The sequence below is a fragment of the Notamacropus eugenii genome, chromosome 2 (genome assembly GCF_028372415.1).
Source record: "Notamacropus eugenii isolate mMacEug1 chromosome 2, mMacEug1.pri_v2, whole genome shotgun sequence".
NCBI classification, from domain to species: domain Eukaryota; kingdom Metazoa; phylum Chordata; class Mammalia; order Diprotodontia; family Macropodidae; genus Notamacropus; species Notamacropus eugenii.
In genome coordinates, this window is record NC_092873.1 from 22714423 (window position 1) to 22734032 (window position 19610).

At 45.5% G+C, this 19610-nt stretch overlaps 1 protein-coding gene across 10 annotated transcripts in view; it reads right to left on the reverse strand.

The window, feature by feature from the left end:
- SHANK2 (SH3 and multiple ankyrin repeat domains 2) overlaps positions 1-19610 on the reverse strand; it is a 709321-nt gene that overhangs the window by 44258 nt on the left and 645453 nt on the right. For 9 of the 10 annotated variants that reach the window (XM_072639430.1, XM_072639427.1, XM_072639424.1 and 6 more), the window contains 2 exons: positions 9991-10126; positions 8101-8181 (listed from right to left, as the gene is read on the reverse strand). In XM_072639430.1, coding sequence (XP_072495531.1) covers positions 8101-8181; positions 9991-10126 — 217 coding nt within the window. The remainder of the gene's footprint in view (positions 1-8100; positions 8182-9990; positions 10127-19610) is intronic. The other variant, XM_072639425.1, reaches the window with a different exon arrangement.

Consider the following 19610-nt stretch of genomic DNA (forward strand, 5'->3'; position numbering starts at 1 on the left):
CAGGAGGGATCCTTTCCTGGCTGGGTTGCACTAGAGAGCTACTAAAGACCTTTCCTTAAAAACACTCAGGCTCAGTTGACTAGGCTCAGGCTGCAATCTGACCATGGTGGCCTTTAAGGGAAGATGATTTGTTACAGAAATGCCCTTCCATGCCTCTCATTTGTTTTTTGAAATTGCAGTCCACATTCCAGGGTTCCATAAATCATCTGACTTGATATTACTGCTATATTAGAACTATTGGCAGGGGAGCCATTCACTGGCCTGACTTGGGAACAGCTCTGAAGGTGCACCCAGTAACCTGCCAGACTGATAGCGACGAGGCGGCCAGTGGGAAGACAGGAAGCCCCGAATACTTAGGTATTCTCTGGTGAGTTGTTGACTTGGGCCTCTGGTCACCAACTCCCCTTCTGCCTTTTCTGCTGTGCTATCTTAGCTAAAAAGGAAAGAAAAATGGAGACTCCAGGGACATCAGGGGATAGGAGAGAGCCTGACTGTGGGTGTGTGACACTGTGAGTATATGGCAACGTGAGTGTAGATGCCTGGGTATGGGGTTGGGCAAGGAGGTGGATCTGCTTTAGCAACACTCTGACCATCAATTTCTTCCTCCCCACTCCCACAAGCCTTGAGGTGCCACCTTTGGGTTCTAGTGATCCTAGTGAAAAGCAAAGAAAGAAGAGAAGGCGAGTGGACTTGGGTACCTCACATCTTATTTCCCAGAAAGTGTAAGGAGTGAAAGAGAGGGAGGGTAGATTCAGGTGTTTGAGTGACTGGGCTGGATAACCCCTCCCCCAACTTTCTGTTTCTTTCCCACCCCCATCCTCCACCCTAGGTAAGTTCAGAGTTTTTCTTCTACAAGATGGAAGAAGACAAATCTCAGGAGCATAAGGTCAAGACTGGGGCATGCAAAGAAAGAAGGAGCCACAGCTTCAGAAATGCTGCCCCTCTCATTTCTGCATCCTGCACGTGTGGGCTGACAGGGAGGTGGGGCGTGCCTTCGTGACAACCACTAGCCTTCCGCATGCCCAGAATGGGGAATTGCCTGTATCACTCACTTGATGGGCAACATGTTTTGTTTGTACATTTGTTCATGGGAAGGCCCTAAGATGTTCCATGTGTCTTAGGCATTTTCTGTGGAGCACAGAGTAAAGGACAGCCATCCCCAATGTCCATGTTGTATGTTGGATGCCTTTGTGGGAGGTGCTTCTATAAAGCCCATTTGGGGAGACTGAGCCACAGAGAAACCTGGACTGGGATGTGAGCCAGAGAATGTCTGAGCTCTGGTCCTCAGAATTAAACTTGGTTCATATGAACCCAGAGCTTGCGGTGAGCTCAGGTAAAGATGGCTCTGGGCTAGATGGAGAGAAGTGGGGGACAGACTGTCACTGTGAGCAGCATGAGATCCAGGGCTGTACTCTTGACCCCCCACATGCACCCTGTGTGAGCTCTGGACCATGTGGAGACAGAATCTTGAACCTGAAGCATGAAGCATCATTGGTATGGTTGCGTGTGAAACTTAGGAAAGAATCTGAGAAGGAAAACAAAGCATGTGAAGGAAGAGCCACAGATGAGAACAGCAGAGGAGAGAAGGACAGGAGGGAGGACAGGTCTGGGTCTGGATGATGGAACCGCTCTTGCAGCTGGAATCCATCACAGGGGCAAGACAAGCTCAAAACACAAATGAGGCTCATGGGACACTGAACGAGCACCAAAGTGGGAGCACACGGTCACAGGGACAAGAGGCCACTTTGTGCCACAGAGTGATGGGAGACAGCGCCACCAACACAGCACACAGCTTGAACTTCCCCTTACCCTTCTTCTTCCGAACTGAAGCTTGGAAACAGAAAGGGAATGAATGGTAAATCACTGTGGAAGGCAAAGCCCTTTGACAAATGCTCACCCCAGGCCTGGTCTCTGAGAGCAAGCCTTCTCTACACGGGCTTCCTGGAACTCAGTGCTACTGAGGGAGGTGGCATGAAACTTGTGCAAAACTCTACTCTCAAAATTATAGACAATGGCCAATTAAGGGGTCAGAAGATTTGCATCTCAGAGGGACCTTAGCGATCACCAGGTCCAGTCATTTTGATGTTTTTTTATTTATGGATTTTGTTCCTGCATATGAGCTGATCCCCAATGAAGTCCTGATTTGTGGGGGTCAGATGACTGATCCCTACAAGCAAAGGGTCACAGAAGGCCCTCATTTAACCCAGTTCCTTCACAAAGGGCAAGTACAATTGAGTAATTCTAAATAGTCATCCAAACATCACCATTGGAAGGCCCAAGCATGGCTGTGGTTTAAAACACCATGGCACCTTTGTATAGGCATTAAATAAGATTCAGATCTAGAATGGGCCTGGGAGTCATTCAAGCTGACTCCATCTTTTTACATAGGAGAAAAGAGGTGAAAATATTGAAGTTCATTGAGAGATCTCTTCTTCTCACATCACTCAGGTGTCTTCTGCCACTATGTTTGCCTTCACCCAATCTCACATGAAGACAGCCCTTCTCCTCATCAATGCAAGCTCAAGTTACCCAATGCATCCTGCCTTCTCCAGCAGATCAACACCCCCTCTGTCATCTCCACTCTCACTTGTTTTCAACTCTCCTTGTCTAGTGGCTCCTTCTCTCCTGCTTACAAACATCTCTATTTCCTACCTTCAAAAACATCCTCACTTGATCTATGCATCCCTGCCAGCTGTCATTCTCTCTCCTTCTTTTTGTGCTTAAACTTCTTGAAAAGGCTAAGTCTACCACCAAGGCCTGCACTTCCTTTCCTCTCATTCTCTTTAACTTTCTGAAGTTTGACTTCTGACTTCATTTTCAACTCTCTCCAAAATTAGCAATGTTCTGATCATTGCCAAATACAATTTCCTCAATCCCCATCTTTTTTGACCTTTTCGTATACTTTCTTCCTCCTATCTGCCTAACTGCTCCTTCTCAGCCTTCTTTGTGGGATGTTAATCTAGGTCATATCCACTAGCCCTGGATGACCCACTATGCAATGGGTCAGCAAACAACAGCCGGAGGGGAATTCTGACCTCCAGCCAGATTTTTTAAGGACCATAAGCAAAGATTGGTTTTTATATTTTAAAACATATATGTAAATATATATTTAAAAAGAGGGAAAAACATTCTTAGTTTACCAGCCATACAAAAACCAGGTACAGCCAGATTTGTCTCTAGTGTTAGTTTACTGATCCCTGCTCTATACTCCTCTCCTTTTCTACTCTCTAGTTTCGTGTCCTCATCAGCATCCTTGGATTCAATGACAATGACCATGTCTTTGTAGATGATTCTCCAATCTACATAGCCAGGCCTAATCTTTTTCCTGACATCCAGCATTGCACTGACCAACTACCCACTGGGCATGTCAACTGGATCATCCAGAGACATTTTAGACTCAGCCTGTCTAAAACTGACTCATCTTTCCTTCCAAACTCTTTCCTCTTCCTAACTTTTCTACTACTACTGTGGGTGTTACCATCCCCCAGTCACTCAGGCTCAAAAGCTTGGTGTCATCCTTGATCCCTCCCCCCTCTAATTCTCCTCCCTACTCCATATCCAATCTGTTGCCCAGACCTGTCCATCCACCCTTCCTAACATCTCTCATAAATTCCTTTCTCCATCTCTTACTACTACTAGTCCTTCCCTTTGAGATTAGCTCCAATTTATCTTATTTGGATGTCATTGTCTGCAGTCTGTATCCTTGACAACAAAGACTCTCTTTTGCCTTTGTTTGTATATTTGACATTTATCCGAGTACAGTAGGGGCTTAATAAATACTTGTTGACTTGACATAGTAAGGCTGAGATGGGAAACAAGTTCCCCTTCTTCCAAATCCAGTGTTCTTTCTAGTAAAGACTAACAAAGACAGGTTCCCATTCCCCAAAGACAGGAATTCCACCACCAAAAGGAACTCAGCACTGCTTTGGATAATAATGTCCTAAGCACAAACCAGACATCTTCAGGGACACCTGCGGTGTTTCTATCATGACGGTCAATGGAATATAAGGAATTCAAAGAAGAAAGGCAGATTCCAAAAGATCCCAGCTGACTGAGAAAGATTTAGAAGGTGGGATCTGAGAATACATTACTGGACCTTAGTTTAAAATGTAGGAACAGTAGGCTTTGTGGTCAGGGATCTAGGGATGGAATGTGTCTCACGAGTCAGTGATAAGTGAGTAAGTGAGTGAGTGTGTGTGTGATATACCTTTAACAGCTTAAAACTGCACTAAGACTTTTGGGACATGATATCTATGGGTTCATGCACAAATATACACATACATCATTTACATGTATGTGCATACATATCCTTGGAGTTCTGTGACTTTGATCAACAATTCTTGAAAAGGGAGGGAGAGAAAAAGCTGCCCATGTAGATGACCAAGCCTGGTATCACAGAGAATGCAGCTATGGGATAGAATGAGGTCTTTCAGAAAAGAGAACCAGCAACTGTCAAAAAGACAGTCAGCAACAAAAATGCCCATCTTTCTGCAGATGCATTCATTTGATCTCTGAGGCTTGGGCTGGGGATCGACATAGGGAGAGCAGAGTGGTACCATGGGCTCGGTAGATATGCAGATGTGGGGGAATGGGGGAACTTGAAGGGGGCAACATGGTGGAGACCCTTGAGGGAGGCCCAAAGGAGAAATCAGATGGGGCATTCAGGAAATAGATCACCAACAGAATGAGAGGAGGATAGTGCGATGATAGGGGGTCAACAGGACCCCAGCTCCAGTGCTCTCTTTCTGCCAAAGGCAGGAGAGGTCATCAGTTTGTAATTTGCCTTAATGATAGTATTGGCCTTCAAAAGAGAAAGGAAGCAACGTGGGGAATTGCTGCTCCAGGCATGATGCTAACCAAAGAGAACTAGCCTATAGCTTGTTCGCGTGTATTTGCTTGCTTTGTGTCTCCCCCAGTAGACTGTGGGCTCCCTGAGGGCAGGGACTGTCTTTTGGTCCCTTTTGTATTCACAATCCAAGCCTAGTTACTGTAACTCAGTAGGTGCTTAATAAATCCTCATTGACTGACTTATTGGCTAAAGGAAAAAAACCACTGGAAGTAGTGGGGCAAATGACCCCTCCCCCAGAGTTCATGTCATCAGGGAGAGGAGGAAAGCGAGTGTAATCAGAGATAACCCTTAGATTTGTGAAGAAGGGGGTGTAAGGGTTTCAGGGAAAGAACATCAAGGGGACAATGGCTTCATCTCTTACGGGGAAGCCTTCAGGAATGAGATTCATAAAACAAGCAGAAATGACTCCACTGAGAAGCAAAAAAGGGACTGCCAACAGACACAGATGTGGCCACACAGGGAACTCCTCAATGAAGCACACAGAGAAGATGGAAACAAGGGGGAGGAACAGATGACTAATCCAAAGTAGCAGCACAGTACTGTAGACGGAGCGCCAGAAACAGGAAAGGAGCATGTGCCAAAACTGGAGAGTAAGGTTAAGGACATACAGAGCTGTGGTGCCCTGGATAGAGGATTAGGCCTCGAGTTCAGAAGACCTGAGTTCAAATCCAGTGCTGGGTGACTCTGGGAAAGTCACCTCATTTCTGTTTGCCTCAGTTTCCTCATCTGTAAAATGGGAAAAATAAAAGCACCTACCTTCCAGGGTATTTCTGAGGATCCAATGAGATCACATTTGTAAAGTGCTTAGCCCAGTGCTAGCACATAGTAAGTGCCATGTAAATGTTAGCTCAGGCAGGATAGGATGATGATGGACAGTGGTAACAAGGACGACCTACTCATCTTTCATCTTTCTTTTCTTTTCTTGGCCAAGCAGAATGAAAATTGGATGGACAGTGTGGTTATGGTTACCCAAGATGGCTGATAATATGGCAAGAGAGTATCTATCTGTTCTGTATGAGTCTAAGTCATGCTAAATAACGATGTGATGATGAAGGCACCATGGAGGATTGAGAGAGCTTGCCAAATGGGGCAGGATACCACAGATTTAGAGACGGGAAAATATTGTCCCAATTTTTAAGAAAAATCACAGAAGGATGTAAAGTTTTCAAATCTGACACCTGTGAGTTGAACTTCTATTTAATTTTATTCCTGGAAAAATTATAGTACAAATCATTAGAAGAATAGACTATGTCATGGTTTGGGAATATTTAGGAATCAGTGATGATGCAAAGTGTTTGAGAAAGGGTTGCTTGACGTGTAGAACAGGGGAATGCTATAGGCATATGACAGTGAGACTTCTGGGAAGCACTGACCATGCTGGCCTTGTGGACAAGATGTCAGTGAGATGATAGCTCAGTTTGGGTGGGCTCAGAGCTTGCTGAATGGCTAGACCCCAAGAGGAGGTGTTAATGGAAGGATCTGGTGAGATGCCACAGGGATCTCTCCTTTTTTTTAAACTACCATTTTGTATTGTCTATCAAGGACAAGGATATCCTTGTCCAATCTGCAAATGACAAAAGACTGTGAGATATATCTGACATATTCAGTGACAAAGTTAGGATTCTAAAAGATCACAGTGGGCTAAAGTGATGGGGCAAATTAAGTAAGGTTTGTTAACAGGCAGAAATGTAAAGTTTTACATCTGGGTTGAAAAAAAACAATTGCCCAGAACCCACCTGCAGCACAGGGTTCAATTCTGGGTTGCATAGACAAGTTGGGGTATGGATAGAAGCAGGAAAACAGGATACTTAGAGGCCTGCACCCTAGGAATGTGGAGTATGTGATGAATAGCCCAGGGGCTGTCGTTCTTGTCTAAGCATTTCTAGAAAATAGAACTGCTTTCTAAAATCAAATGAGGGAAGGGGTTCAGGGTGACAGTCTTATTTCTGGTTTAAAGGATGATAAAAATGGTTTTAGTTTAAGACCAAGACAGAGAAAAACACACAACAAACCAACTCTAAAGCCACAAGTTATGGCCAATCTGGAGCCACGACACCAGCTCAGAGTCTCAAGCCTGGGGCTGCTGGTCTCTGGGAGGGATTGCTCTTCCTGTCCCCATCAGCCCTTGCTCCTGGTGCCAGGAACACTCATCTCTTTTTTGGGTTTCTGCTAATGATGACTTGGACTTCAAGCTTCAAACCCAGGCTGACTTTGCCAAGCCACCACCATTTTCTTTATGATTAAGGCTGCCATCTTTCCCATGGCTTTTTCTGTGGGGTAGAGCATGATTTAAAACCAGGAAAAAGGGCCACCCTAAAACTGTCTCCTGAGTAGTTCCCATCTATATTTCCCCATTCACTGAACAAGTGTAGAGACCAGTGGGGACACATGTCCCACATGGACAGCAGAGGCTGCTTCCTATATAGTCATCAGCAAAAGATAACCTTCATTATTTTAGCTGCCCAGACTCATCAGACTCAGAGTTCTTTCAACACCATCCCTCAAAAGGATATTAGATAATTTCTTTCTTCAAAATGGGTATATTTTCAATAGTGGAATGACTGGAAATTATCTGCATATACAAATATACACACATAACTCTCTCTCTCTCTCTCTCTCTCTCTCTCTCTCTGTCTCTCTCTCTCTCAGTGTGCTTGTCTGTCTCTTCACTCACATATTTTCACATTTCTGGGATAACTCCTCAGTAGTGTCCACTGAGAGCTAATTAGAGAAAAAGGACCTTGAAATTGCCCACCTGGCCACTTACCTTTGTCCACTAGTGAGAGGCCCAAAAATTCAAAACAGAACAATATTAGATAAAATCAAAGGGCAAAACTCATTTTAAAAAATTCATTGTGTAAAACTTCACCAACCACAAACACACACACACGTACACACATACAAGCACAGAGATGACATCAACTACACACAAAAGAGAACAACTTTAAGAGAGATGTCAGACTGGTGATATATGAAGTTACACAAACATATTTCTTCCCACACTTTTCAATTTCAAACCAGGCAAGGACGAAAGCAGCTTCTAAGAAAGGACATGCGGGGTGGCGGTGGGGGGTGGGGGCATGCACATCTTGGGTCGTGCCCAGAGTGGAGCATTCTTAGCCAGGGCCTCTCTGAGATTGCGTGAGCAGGAGGGGGGCCTCATTCAGGGACCAGGGACCTCAGGCAGTCCTGACATTTCCTTTTCATCTCCACTACTGCAGCATGCTGGTGAGACAACAAGGCTTTCTTACCAAGCTCTTCCAGCTCGGAGGTCATAGATTTAGACCGCAAGGTCAGGGCTGTAGTTGGCGCTCGCTTGGGAGGTGGAGGGGCTTTGCAGAAGAGTAAACAAAAGCAGACACAGAAGCGTCAATAGTCAGATCTATTGCCCCAAACCCTGGCCATTCACACAGGCCAACAGGGTCAGGTTTTTCCCGAACCATGGAAATAGCCTGGCATGTGTGCCATTGGTCTTGCCCTGGCAGGGCTCTGCTGAGAACGCAGATATAGAAAGTTGTTTCCGGAGGGTGGGGATGGCTGGATTTGAAACAGCATCTCAGTGATCTTTTGATGCATCACATTGCGGGATATTTCCATGAGTTCCGTTGGGGTTATAATTATTAGTTGATCACAGTGGGCTTGACAAATTAGTATGTTTATGATGGCATATGAAAGGACCTTCCAGGCAGAGCTGCTATTTACCTCCATACATGTAAATCTGTGCATAGACACAGCCTCTTGGGGAGAATCAAACCCCATTAGGCCCTCCCTGGGGCCCACCTCTGAATGTTCTGTGGGTTTCCAACTCAGAAGCCAGAGGGGAAGGCACCCATGGTTTGGATAGAGACATAAGACTCATCGATCCATCAATCAACATTTATTAAGTGCTGTGTGCCCAGCAGCACTGTGCTAAGGGCTGGTGCCTAAGGTGGGTAAGGAAAAGAATCCATTGTCTTAAAGTCCAGGACTTTGCAGATCCCTTTTATCTGGATTTGTCCTGGTTTGGGGGCCTCGGTCTAAGTGAGACTCTAACTTCATATGGGTCTGTGCACAAGCAGGGCAGCTAACAGCTCACTGGTTACCTGTAGGCAGGTTGCAGCTGCTACATGGGTTAGGTCAAGGTAAGGCCCTTGGGGAGATGGAGGTAAATGTGTGAATCCCGGCAGACCATGAAAACGAGAGACCATCCCCACATCAAAGCCTCACTAGTAAATACTTCTTTGCCAGTGGGGCTCCTAGGTCTGTTTTTTGGCACAGAGGAGCTGAGTAACCTTATACATTTTCAGGAGTGCTCGGATCTGGCAATGATCACAAGACTTCCGGTCCTAGGTCTAGAGCTGAAATGGATCTCAGAGACCACCTTTTCCAATTTATTCATTTTCCAGCTGAGGAAACTGAGGTTGTCCAGTCCTAACTCCCCACTTAGAGAGTTGGAGGGACCCCTGAGGGACTGATCACAAGTCATGATCCTCTTATTTTTTTATGGAGAATGGAACTGAGGCTCAGAGCAGGGAAAGAGGTTTGGACAACGTAGTGGCAGAGCTAGGTTGGAAGACAAGTTCTATGCCACCACTCTTCCCCTTACTCTCTGTGGTCTTGTAGCTTTGCAGATCTTAGGAGGAGAGGACCAAGGCACCTCTTGAGACTTTGGCAAATATGGTGGCCCCACCTTCCCAGCAGCTATAAGTGGCCACTTTGACCAAATCTCCCTGCTAAGGCTGGGCCAGTTTGTCCCTAGCCCACTTACATTTGTGAGTTTCTGTGTACTAGAGGGAAGGGCCTGGATGACTGATTCCAAACAATGGTGAATGTGGCTTTGACCATGACACAAGGCCAGTGGGATGCTTTCCTTCTTACTTCTCAACTTGGAATCAAGACAAGGGGGAAGGCTACAAGAGATTTCTTGTCAGGGAGTGAGAAAAAGCATCTCCTACGCTCTTTTTATAAATGTCTTAACACATTGAGCATGAATGTTTCATTTACAAAAGCAGTTCCTAAAAATGGGGGAATGGTTCTCAGATGGAGTCATGAGAATGAATGGGATGCTCTTGTCTCCTGTTCCTCCCTTTCCTCCCCTGCTCTGCCCCGCCCCACCAGTCCCATCTGGCTTGACCAGACAAGAGTATGACTGAGAAACATACCTTTCTTCCTGGCTGTATCATCAGGATCGAGGTTTCTGGTTACTGTGACAACCTTAAGGACTAAGTGATTCCCTCCTTGGCGGATCATGTTCACCACCTGTCTGTGACCGACTTTCACAACATTCTCATTGTTTACCTGTAGGGAGAAAACAAAATAATCTCAGACAGAGAAACAAATGGGAGGTGATGGGGCAGAAATTTACCCCTGAGTTAGAAAACTCCATTTTTTCCTAAAGGAGGCACAGTAGAGTGTTGACCTCCCAAGGTTTTGAAAGTATCAGTCAAGGCAATTGATGCTAAAAATGACCAAGCCTGGACCTAGAAGACAGATGCCAACACATAACCTCTTACCTTTTAGGAGAGGGATGAGGGGTGACAGGGACAGAATGTTGAATGTGTTGTCAGTTTTGTATAACTGTTGGCCCTTGTTTCAAAGTAATGTATTGGGAAGCGATGGCAATGTAAAAGACAAAAAACACCAATAAACTTTGTTTTTTTTCTAAAAGGAAGGTAGCCATCCTTTTCTAGGAAGCTGGGTTTATGGATGGTGGAGCATGATTGCAATTATTTAAAGCTGCATTCTGGCAGGCATGAAATAAGAGGGAGAGGCCGGATGGTCTCCTGTCCATTCACACTCCCAGAAGGACTCCTCATTCTGTTTTCCATCAAGCCCTTGCCAGCTCCCGGGAGGGCCGAGGACCGATTTCATGTAAACTATTCCCCTCCTGTGTTTACTCATTCAGACATGGGAAATGATTTTATGGACCCCAGTTATGCCTAAACAGCCCCACAGGACTGACTGGGTCTTTCATAGCCCTGCTGCCGCTTTCCATGTTCACAGTTATGGAGAAACATGACACCTTAATCCATTTGCATGGTCTAGAAAGACACATTGGGGCATTTCCTGGTTCCCTTCCATTCTGTTCTCTCTGCCCTCTCCAGAATGCCCTCCTGAGAAACAATTTCATGTGGGTTTCCAGGCTAACGGGCTCTTTGGGACTCTTACTTCCCTTCCACTTTGGTAAAAGGCCCAGAGCCTTGCCAATCTCCCCTGGGGTGCTTGGGCGCCTGACGATGATCCCTCACAGCCTGCCCGGACATTTGAGACTATTTATACGTCTTTGGTGACCATGCTCTTGTCAGAGGTTTGAAGAAGGACCACAAGACTCAGCAGGTTTGGGCCTCTGCTCCCTCTTCATGGAAATAAGAAACTTATAGACCCCATCAATTGAAGATATATGCAAAGTAACATAGAGGAGGGGGAAATCAAAGAAAGCTTCGTGAAAGAGTCACTTGAGCTAAGCCTTGAATGCTGCCAGGGATTCTGGGAGATGGAGGTAAAGGAGATGTCTAGCTTGATCATCACCACCACCTGCCTGCTTAAAGGAAAGGGGGTAGGAAATAGGCTGCAGTACACGGAGAATGTGCAACATAGTTCAGTTTGGCTAGAATGTAGAGAGCACCAGGGGAAGTTGATGCTGGGAGGAGCTTTAAAAATAAACAGAATGTATACTTTGTCCAAAGCACAAGAGGGAGCCACAGAGGTCTTTTGTGTAGGGAAGTGACATGGTCAGAGCAGTGCTGGAGGAAAATCACTTGGGCAGGTGTGGAAGGATGGGTTGGGAGAGAGGAAGCTGGGGGCAGGGAGGCCAATTGGGCAGCTTTTGCAATTGTCCAGATGAGAGATGAGATGCCAGTGGAGGGGAGGGGAATGGTATTGTGAAATGGGAATGGCAAAGTTGGTAACTGGGTATGGAGTGAGAGGAGTACCAAGGATAATGCTGATGATGTAAACCTTGGTGACTGGAAAGCTGGGGAGACTTTTATCCCCCCCTCTCTTTTTGGGGAGGCAATTGGGGCTAAGTGACTTGCTCAGGGTCACACAGCTAGTAAGTATCTGAGGCTGAATTTGAACTCAGATCCTTCTGATTCCAGCGCCAGTGCTCCACTGTGCCACCTGGTTGCCCCAAGAGGATGATGAAGCTGTTGACAAAACTAGAGACCTTTTGATCCACAAAGTTTAAGTGATTTAACCAAGACCATAAAGTCAGTAACAGAGATGGAGCTAGAATCTAGCTCTCTAACTCCTAGGGCCAGGTCCTAGAGGGCTCTTTCCACTGAAACAAGTAGTTGCCAACAAAACCAGCTTGAGAGGTGAGGCAAGAAAGGGCCGAGCATTTGCTAATTCTTCAAATTCATTTGATCAAACCAGAAACCCTGGGCTCAGCAAATCTATCAGAAGATACATGTCCCTCCTGAGTCTGCTTCCCCCCTCATGCAGCATCCAATCTTGGAACACACAGAGAGACAAATCCTTTGATGAGTACAAAGGATCCTTCAGGAATTCTCCTCCTTGGGGGGCATAAGCTGATTGAAAAGGTGGTAAAGCCAGAGATCCCCTGTCCCCTCAATTTTGAGGATCCTCTACCCTCACAGAGGCAGAGGGGAGCACTCTTGGGTCAGCATCCTTTCAGGCCCTGATTCTCCCCTGCAGAAGTGGAGAGATCATGCAAGACCACGATATTCTGAGGTCATGGGAAAGAGCGTTGGTTTTTTCTTCTCTGAGTAACCTGAAGGATTCCCCCTTTCATCTGTTTTTTATCCAGTGTAATCAAGAAAGCAAATTCAGCCCAGAAGTGGGAAAGGGATGGTGCGCCACAGTGTGACCCTTGTTTTAGAGAATTCTCGAGCTGTGAGGGGTCCTCACAGATCATCTGGTTCAGAGCATCCCTGCACAAGTATCCCTTCTACAAGTGAGTGACACTGGCCTCCTTGCTGCTCCTCCTACTTCCCAACTCTGAGTGTCCACTGGCTCCCCTCCATATCTGGGATGCTGTTCCTCCTTCCTCATCCTTGTCTCCCAGCTTCCCTGACTTTGTTCAAATTCCAGGTAAAATTCCTCCTCCTGCAAGAAGTCTTTCTGATACCCCTTAGTGCCAGTGTGTTCCTTCCTTCAAGTTGTTCATGTGTGTCTTTGGTTTGTACATAGTTCTTTGCATCAGACTGTGAGAGCTCCACAAAAGCAGGCACTGTCTTTGGACTTTCTTTGGATCCCCAGCGATTAGGACAGTGCCTGGCATACAACAGGCACTTAATATCTGCTTGTTGACTATCTGACATATTTGACCACTTGTTTTGCTTCCAGCCCAGCCCTCAATACAATCATTTGGCAAAGCAATTCCTGTGAAGAAGGGGCTGGTCATCCCCACCACCTGCCAGCCAATCACTACCTCCAGAGCAGGCCAGGGAGCCAGGCCCCCTGAGGGAGAGAGAGGAGGACCAAGCACCAATATAGCACCCCCTTGGCATCATGTCCCTTCAGTCTCTGATGGAGACAATTCAGGACCTTGAGGTCAATCCTAGCATCCCCCAAACCACTAGGCATGCTTCCAACCCTGACAATTATCACTGAGGAGAAAAATCATGGCGGAGAAGAGGTCTAGCTTGATAATCACCACCAATTGCTGACCATCTGGCCAACTGCTACCATCAGACCACCCAGCCCCATCAACTGCTATTCACAGAGAGGGCTAGTCAGTCTTTCTGAAGTTTCCAGACACCCTGAGGGAGAGACAGAGCAACTCCTCTGGAGAGGCAGCCTGGTAAGTGCTCCTAAAGGCTTTATAGCCATAATCACACACTGAAGCCTCAGAAAAGAAAGATCTTGCCACCTAAGTCCTTGGCCTTGCCAAATGGTTCAACATCAGGAAAAGAAGAGGGAGGAGGAGGAGAAGGAGGAAGAGGAGAGTAGTTTCCCCAAACTAATCATACATTTAAAAAGTCTACATTATATATCATGTTCCCCACCTGAAGGAGCCCACCTCTGCAGCAAAGGTGGGCAAGTAACTTCTTATATCTCTTCTGTGAGGCCAAGTCAACATCAAGAAATGAGTCTCTGTAGCAACAAGGAGCCCGGCATATACAGAAGGGCCTGCTGGACAGGTTCTTAGATCTCCTTTTCTAAAAGGAAAGTAACTTTTGAGGGGTCAACAATCTAAATACATTCACCAACAGAGAAAGTATAAGCAGTGAAATAAAGACGAACAGACAGGGCTTCTAACTGTCTGACTGTGTATCGTCACAGATCAACAGATAGCCATACGTAGTTACTAGAGACAGAAGCACCAACATCGGAGTTTTCAAAGGGAGGGGGGCTCCTTAAAGGCTACCCAGAGTCTCCTCTGGCACATGCCCCCAAAGTAGAGTACACATTCACTTTTCAGAGCCAGAGGGCATCACAATCTTCTTTACCTAGTGCCTCATTAATTAGCAAAAGATATGGGCCTTCCTACAAAACAAGTCTTCCCCCCTCCCCCCCATCCCTTAATGGGCTTCACCTGAGGCCTATTAATGGGCAGGAGGATCTTTAACTCTAATTAACCTTACAGCAGCTGATACCAGAAGCTCAGAGGATGTCCTTGTTCACTTTCCTAAGCCCCTGCTTAGGACGTTCTTTTACAAATGCTCCATAGTAAGTAGTGAGGACCTTGGGGTCAGGAGAACCCAGCTTCAACTCCATCCCATGATCCTCGGGTGGGTCCATCCTTATGACCCATGAGCGAATCACTTCAAGATTCAACAGGTTGCACCTTCCTCAGGAGGCCTCTCTTGGTCCCCTCAGTTGCTAGAGCCTTGCCACTCATCAATGCTGTATGTATCTTGTAACCCAGCAATGCATATGTTATTTCCACCATGACAATGTGAACCCTTGAGGGCTGCACACATAGGAAACACTTAATAAACGCTTATGGTTTCCTCAGTTGTAAAGTAGGCCTAATGCGACCCATTATAAGTTGAAATGGCCCTTTCTTTGCTTCTGTTTTATTTTTAATTTATGGCATAAGACAAGCATTTCTATATAACCAAGCTGGCAGGGCGAGGCATGGAATGTGGGGGAAAGGGCACAGCCCTTGTCTGAGGTGACCAGAGACCAGCAGGCATCCACTGGCATGCAGATGGTGACGATGATGATGACAACTCAACCTTCTAAATCACTTCAGGGTTGGCCGAGCATTTCACAGTCCCAGCTCATAGATCCTCACCACAACTATAGGGGTTATTCTCCCCATTTTACAGATGAGTAAGTTGAGACTCAGAGCAGGGAAATGACTTGCTGTGATGAGAATTCAGTCTACGCTTTACTTTCTTGGGATTTCTTACAAGCTTGTTACTTTCCAAATCAAGCATCTGAGTGATTTGGGGACTCTCAGGAGACGTAAACAGATCAGTTCTTCTCCTTCTAAGATTTGAGCACCAGCCTCTCTTCAAATGGCCCTGCCTAACAGTCTTCTTTGACCCTCTTTCTCCTCACCTTCCTGAATGTCAAAGATAACCTTGGCCTCATCCCCATGGCTTCTGTCTCATTACAATTTCTATTAGTGAGGACTCAGAAGCCCTGATTGTTAGCCTGGAGGGCAGGAATTAGGTTCACTCCTGCACTTAATAGACCTGGTTGCCTGGCTATCAGGAGTAGAATGGAAATAAACCTTGACAGATGGTAGCTCATGTTGAAAATTACTCTGGAGTGGAATTAGTAAGTAACTTTGTAATTGGTCACCAGAATTCAGTAGCAGGCTTCTCTAAGAATCTGGAGACAAAAGAAATTCACTTGCCAGGTCACCTGACTGAGATGAGCTTTGGTCAGAGGAAGCCTTGGGCATTTTATTTGCCTTTGATTTTTGTGATCTAAATCATATTGTATCTGGGCATCTAATATGGAATGTGTATCACCAGTGTAGGTGTGAAGGGTGCTGGATGTCACAGGCTGCAGACCTTGGGACAATCTACAAGCAGCATCTGTCCTCAGCCTCATTCTTCTAAGAAGAATTAACATTGTTTGTACATGACATTACCTGACCCTGAGTGTCAGGGCACTGCAGTGGACTGAATTCTCCCCTCAGGTTCACAGGACAAGGATTAACATGTTCTCTCTTTCACTAACTCCCTCTGTGGTCCCATGACAGTCACTTCAATATTATGGATTCTCATCTTTAAGATGATGGAATTGGATGAGATATCCTCAGCAGTCCCTTTTACGCCTAAATCTGAGACCCTTAAATGATTAGCTGACTTCTGGGGGTTCAACTGTCTGCATTCTCCCTTACTAGGAGAGTGGGAGGGAGCTGTGGAAAGTATGAGAGGAATTGCCAGTGTTCCCACAGATTACTGCCCTTCTAGGACAACAGAATCTCAGAATGGCAATAGATCTCCAAGAAGATCTAGCCCACTCTACTCCAGAACTGGCATTCCCCAACAACCACCAGATTTTGCCCAAAGATCTCCCAAGGCAGCCCTGCCCACTTTGGGAGGATTCCAAGAGGTTTGGGAATTTGTCCCAGCATTGAATCTAGAAGACTTCTAGCTTTCACACTTTGCTCCTAGTTCAGTCCAGCGGGGCCAAGCAGGGCAAGCCTCCTCCTTCTTCCTTGTGACAGCCTTTCTAATGCTTGGAAATACCTAGTAAGTGGCCTACTGGGAGCCTAGGCAATGTAGGCTAAATTGCTTGCATTGATGTCTACTCTGAGCTTTCTTTTTCACTTCTTTAATTTGTAAAATGGGGAATATTCCCAATTATGGGCTGCGATGGATGACAGTAACTTTCTAAGTCATAAAGTGACTTTTGTGAGGGTCAAATGACAGTATATAAACAAAGTGTTTTGCAAACCTTAAGACAATAAAAATGTAAGCTATTAGTAATATGCGGTTCCATAATCATTAAATTTTGTCTGGTCTGGTCTCAATTTTTAAAAAATAGGCAATTTAGACACATTTGTTATATTTCTCTTCAAAATAACAGCTAAAGTTAGGTGACCTTTGGTTTTTACTTGTTCAAAGCTCTCTATGTTTTCTGTGGCCAACCATGAAAAAAGCTTCTGGAATCCTGCTCTGGAGCTTCTACATAGTTACAGGGACAAAGTTTGTGATTTCATTGGTATAAGGAACTTGATTAAAAAAAAACAAATCTCCTTCTACCAATGGAGGTTGGCATTGTCTCTGTAACTTGTAGTTTTAGAGAATTACCTAGAGCACCAAAAGACTGAGTGACTTCCTCAGAGTCACGCAGCCAACATGTGTCAGAGGTAAAACTTGAATTCAGGTCTCCCAGACTTCAAAGCTTGTTCTCTGTTCTCTATGCTGGGCTGCCTGCCAAGCCTTGAATGAGTGCCTACTATTTGACAGAAATTGTGTTGGGTACTGAGACTACAAAGACAAAAATGAACAGTCTCTGCTCTAAGAGAACTTTCATTGTATTTGGAAATGGGGCAGAAACACTTCATTACATTTCTTTTAAGAAACATTCGTACTTTAAACAAGAAAACTCCCCACCATTAAATCTACTCTCCCCTCCCCTCAGGAGATACCACATGCCAGAGAGAAGATATCACTAATCAAAGGCACTCAGTGTTGACTCTCCAAAGTGATCAATGACGTTTGCAATGGGCCATCTGCTGGCACTGTTATGGGCAATGAAGGAGGGAGCATCTGGAACTGGGATCAGCACTGAGTCTAGGACAGCTCCATTTGTCAATATCATTGAATTTTTAATCTAATCCACAAGCACAGTGGGTCTGTTAAAAAGCTGTAGACAAGAGAATTAGAAATGTTATCTCTGGATAAACATTAGAAAGTGCTATAGATAGCAGTGTAGCTGAGTAAGGTTTTTAACAAAGTGGGGACTCCCTGACTGACAAAAATCAAAAGTTTCTTATGGTCTTTATCCCATGACATCCTTCTACTGGTTTCCTTTCTTGCCCCTATGTCTCCTCAGCCAAGATAACATCCCCTCAGTTTGTCATCTAGAAATGGGGATGATAATATGTGAATTACCCACTTGGCTGTTGAGACAAGAGCCTTTTGTAAATCTCAAATTTCATCATAGTAAGTACAGTGGAAAGAATTCTGGACTTGAAGTCAAAGGGCCAGGGCTCAAATTCTGTCTCTGATATTTAGTATCTGTGTAATTTGGGAGAGTTCATTTCATTTCTTTGGGTCTCATTTTCTCCTCTCTAAAATGAGAAGTTTGGACACGATGCCTTTCAAGGTCCTGCCAACTCTAACTCTGGGATGCTGGGCACACAACCCTGGAGTTAATACAATGGGAGTTGTAATTAGCATCACTGCTGAACTGGAAAGGCAATGAGGTGCACACAGATCCACAGAATACAGAGCAGAACAGGGGAAGCACAGTAGAGGAATACCAAGTACCAAGATAGAATGGAGGAGAGCTTAATTCTAGCTACAGGGAATGGGGAAGCATCATGGAGGGATGCCTTGGAAGCTAAGGAGAAGAAGATAGGAGGCATTGGATGGAATGACCTCTGTGGTCCCTACAAGCTCAGCAACCCTTTGCTGGACTCTACTTATTTGGAGAGGCAGCCTGGCATAGTTAAAACAGTAACGGGCTTCAGGTCACAAACACTTGGGTTCAAATCCTACTTTTGATGCTTTGTAGCTGTGGTAACCCTGGGCAAATGACTTCCCTTCCACAAGGCTCTCTAGCAAGTCAGATGATAAATTCTAGATGGGGTGTGATCTGAAACAGTAGAAGCATTTCTTTTCTGGGCTTGTCCACACCAAGGTAATCACCTGTCCTTGCCATATTGATGTATACTCACTTATCTGATTGAAATTGTATCAGTTAGAAGCTGGAAGGGGCCTTGGAGGTCAGCTGGGCCAAGCTTTGCATTTCCCAGAGAAGGAAACAGATCTAGAGAGGGTTAGAGACTCATCTAATGCTATACAAGTAATCCAGGGCAGAGCTGAGATTCGAACTCATATCATTGGACTCCAAGTGCAGCATGTATGTGCTGCCTCAAATGTCAGATTGTTTTAAGAGGGAAGGAATAAGCACTTCTGTGGTACCCACTATGTACCAGGTGCCATGCTAAATGCTCAACAAAGAGCTCATTGATCCTTACAACAACTCTAGAGGTAAGTGCTATTGTTCTCTTCATTTTACAGCTGAGGAAACTGAGAGACTTGTCCAGGGTCACACAACTGAGGCCAAATTCAAACTCAGGTCTTTGACTCTCAGTCCAGTGCACTGTCAACTGCCTCGTAGAGGTAGGTAGCACCAGTAACATGATCCCCACTTTACATTTGAAGAAATTGAGACTCATTGTAGCTCAGAGACTTGCCCAAAGAGGCTCCTAGACTTGAGTCTTGGTCATCTGACTCCAGAAGCAGTGCTATTTCCATTGCCACATTCTGACCCTCTGACCCTCGCAGCCTAGGCTGCTATAGCCCCTGGGAACTCCTGATTTGTGTAGCCATCCTGGCTGCTGGTTTGAGAAAGATAGTGGTCCAGCCTTACGACATCTCAGCCATGTCCTGATGTCACACCTCTGGGATTTCTTGTTGGTCTAGGGTTCTCGTATAATTAATGGTAGAAGATACTTAATGGTCAGTTGGGATGCCCCTCCCTCATTCCATCATGTGGAGGGGATTGCTACTAGGAGACCTTTCAGTAAGAAGCTATTTCTTGCCTGAATGGTTCTTGGCTGAAAGGGCCAAGCGATCGGAAGACATTGATCCCCCTCTTCTCCTTCCCTCTGCCCCCTCACCATTTCACGGCTGTACATTCTCCCCAGGGGCTTCTCATATGCTGTTCGCATCAGGCA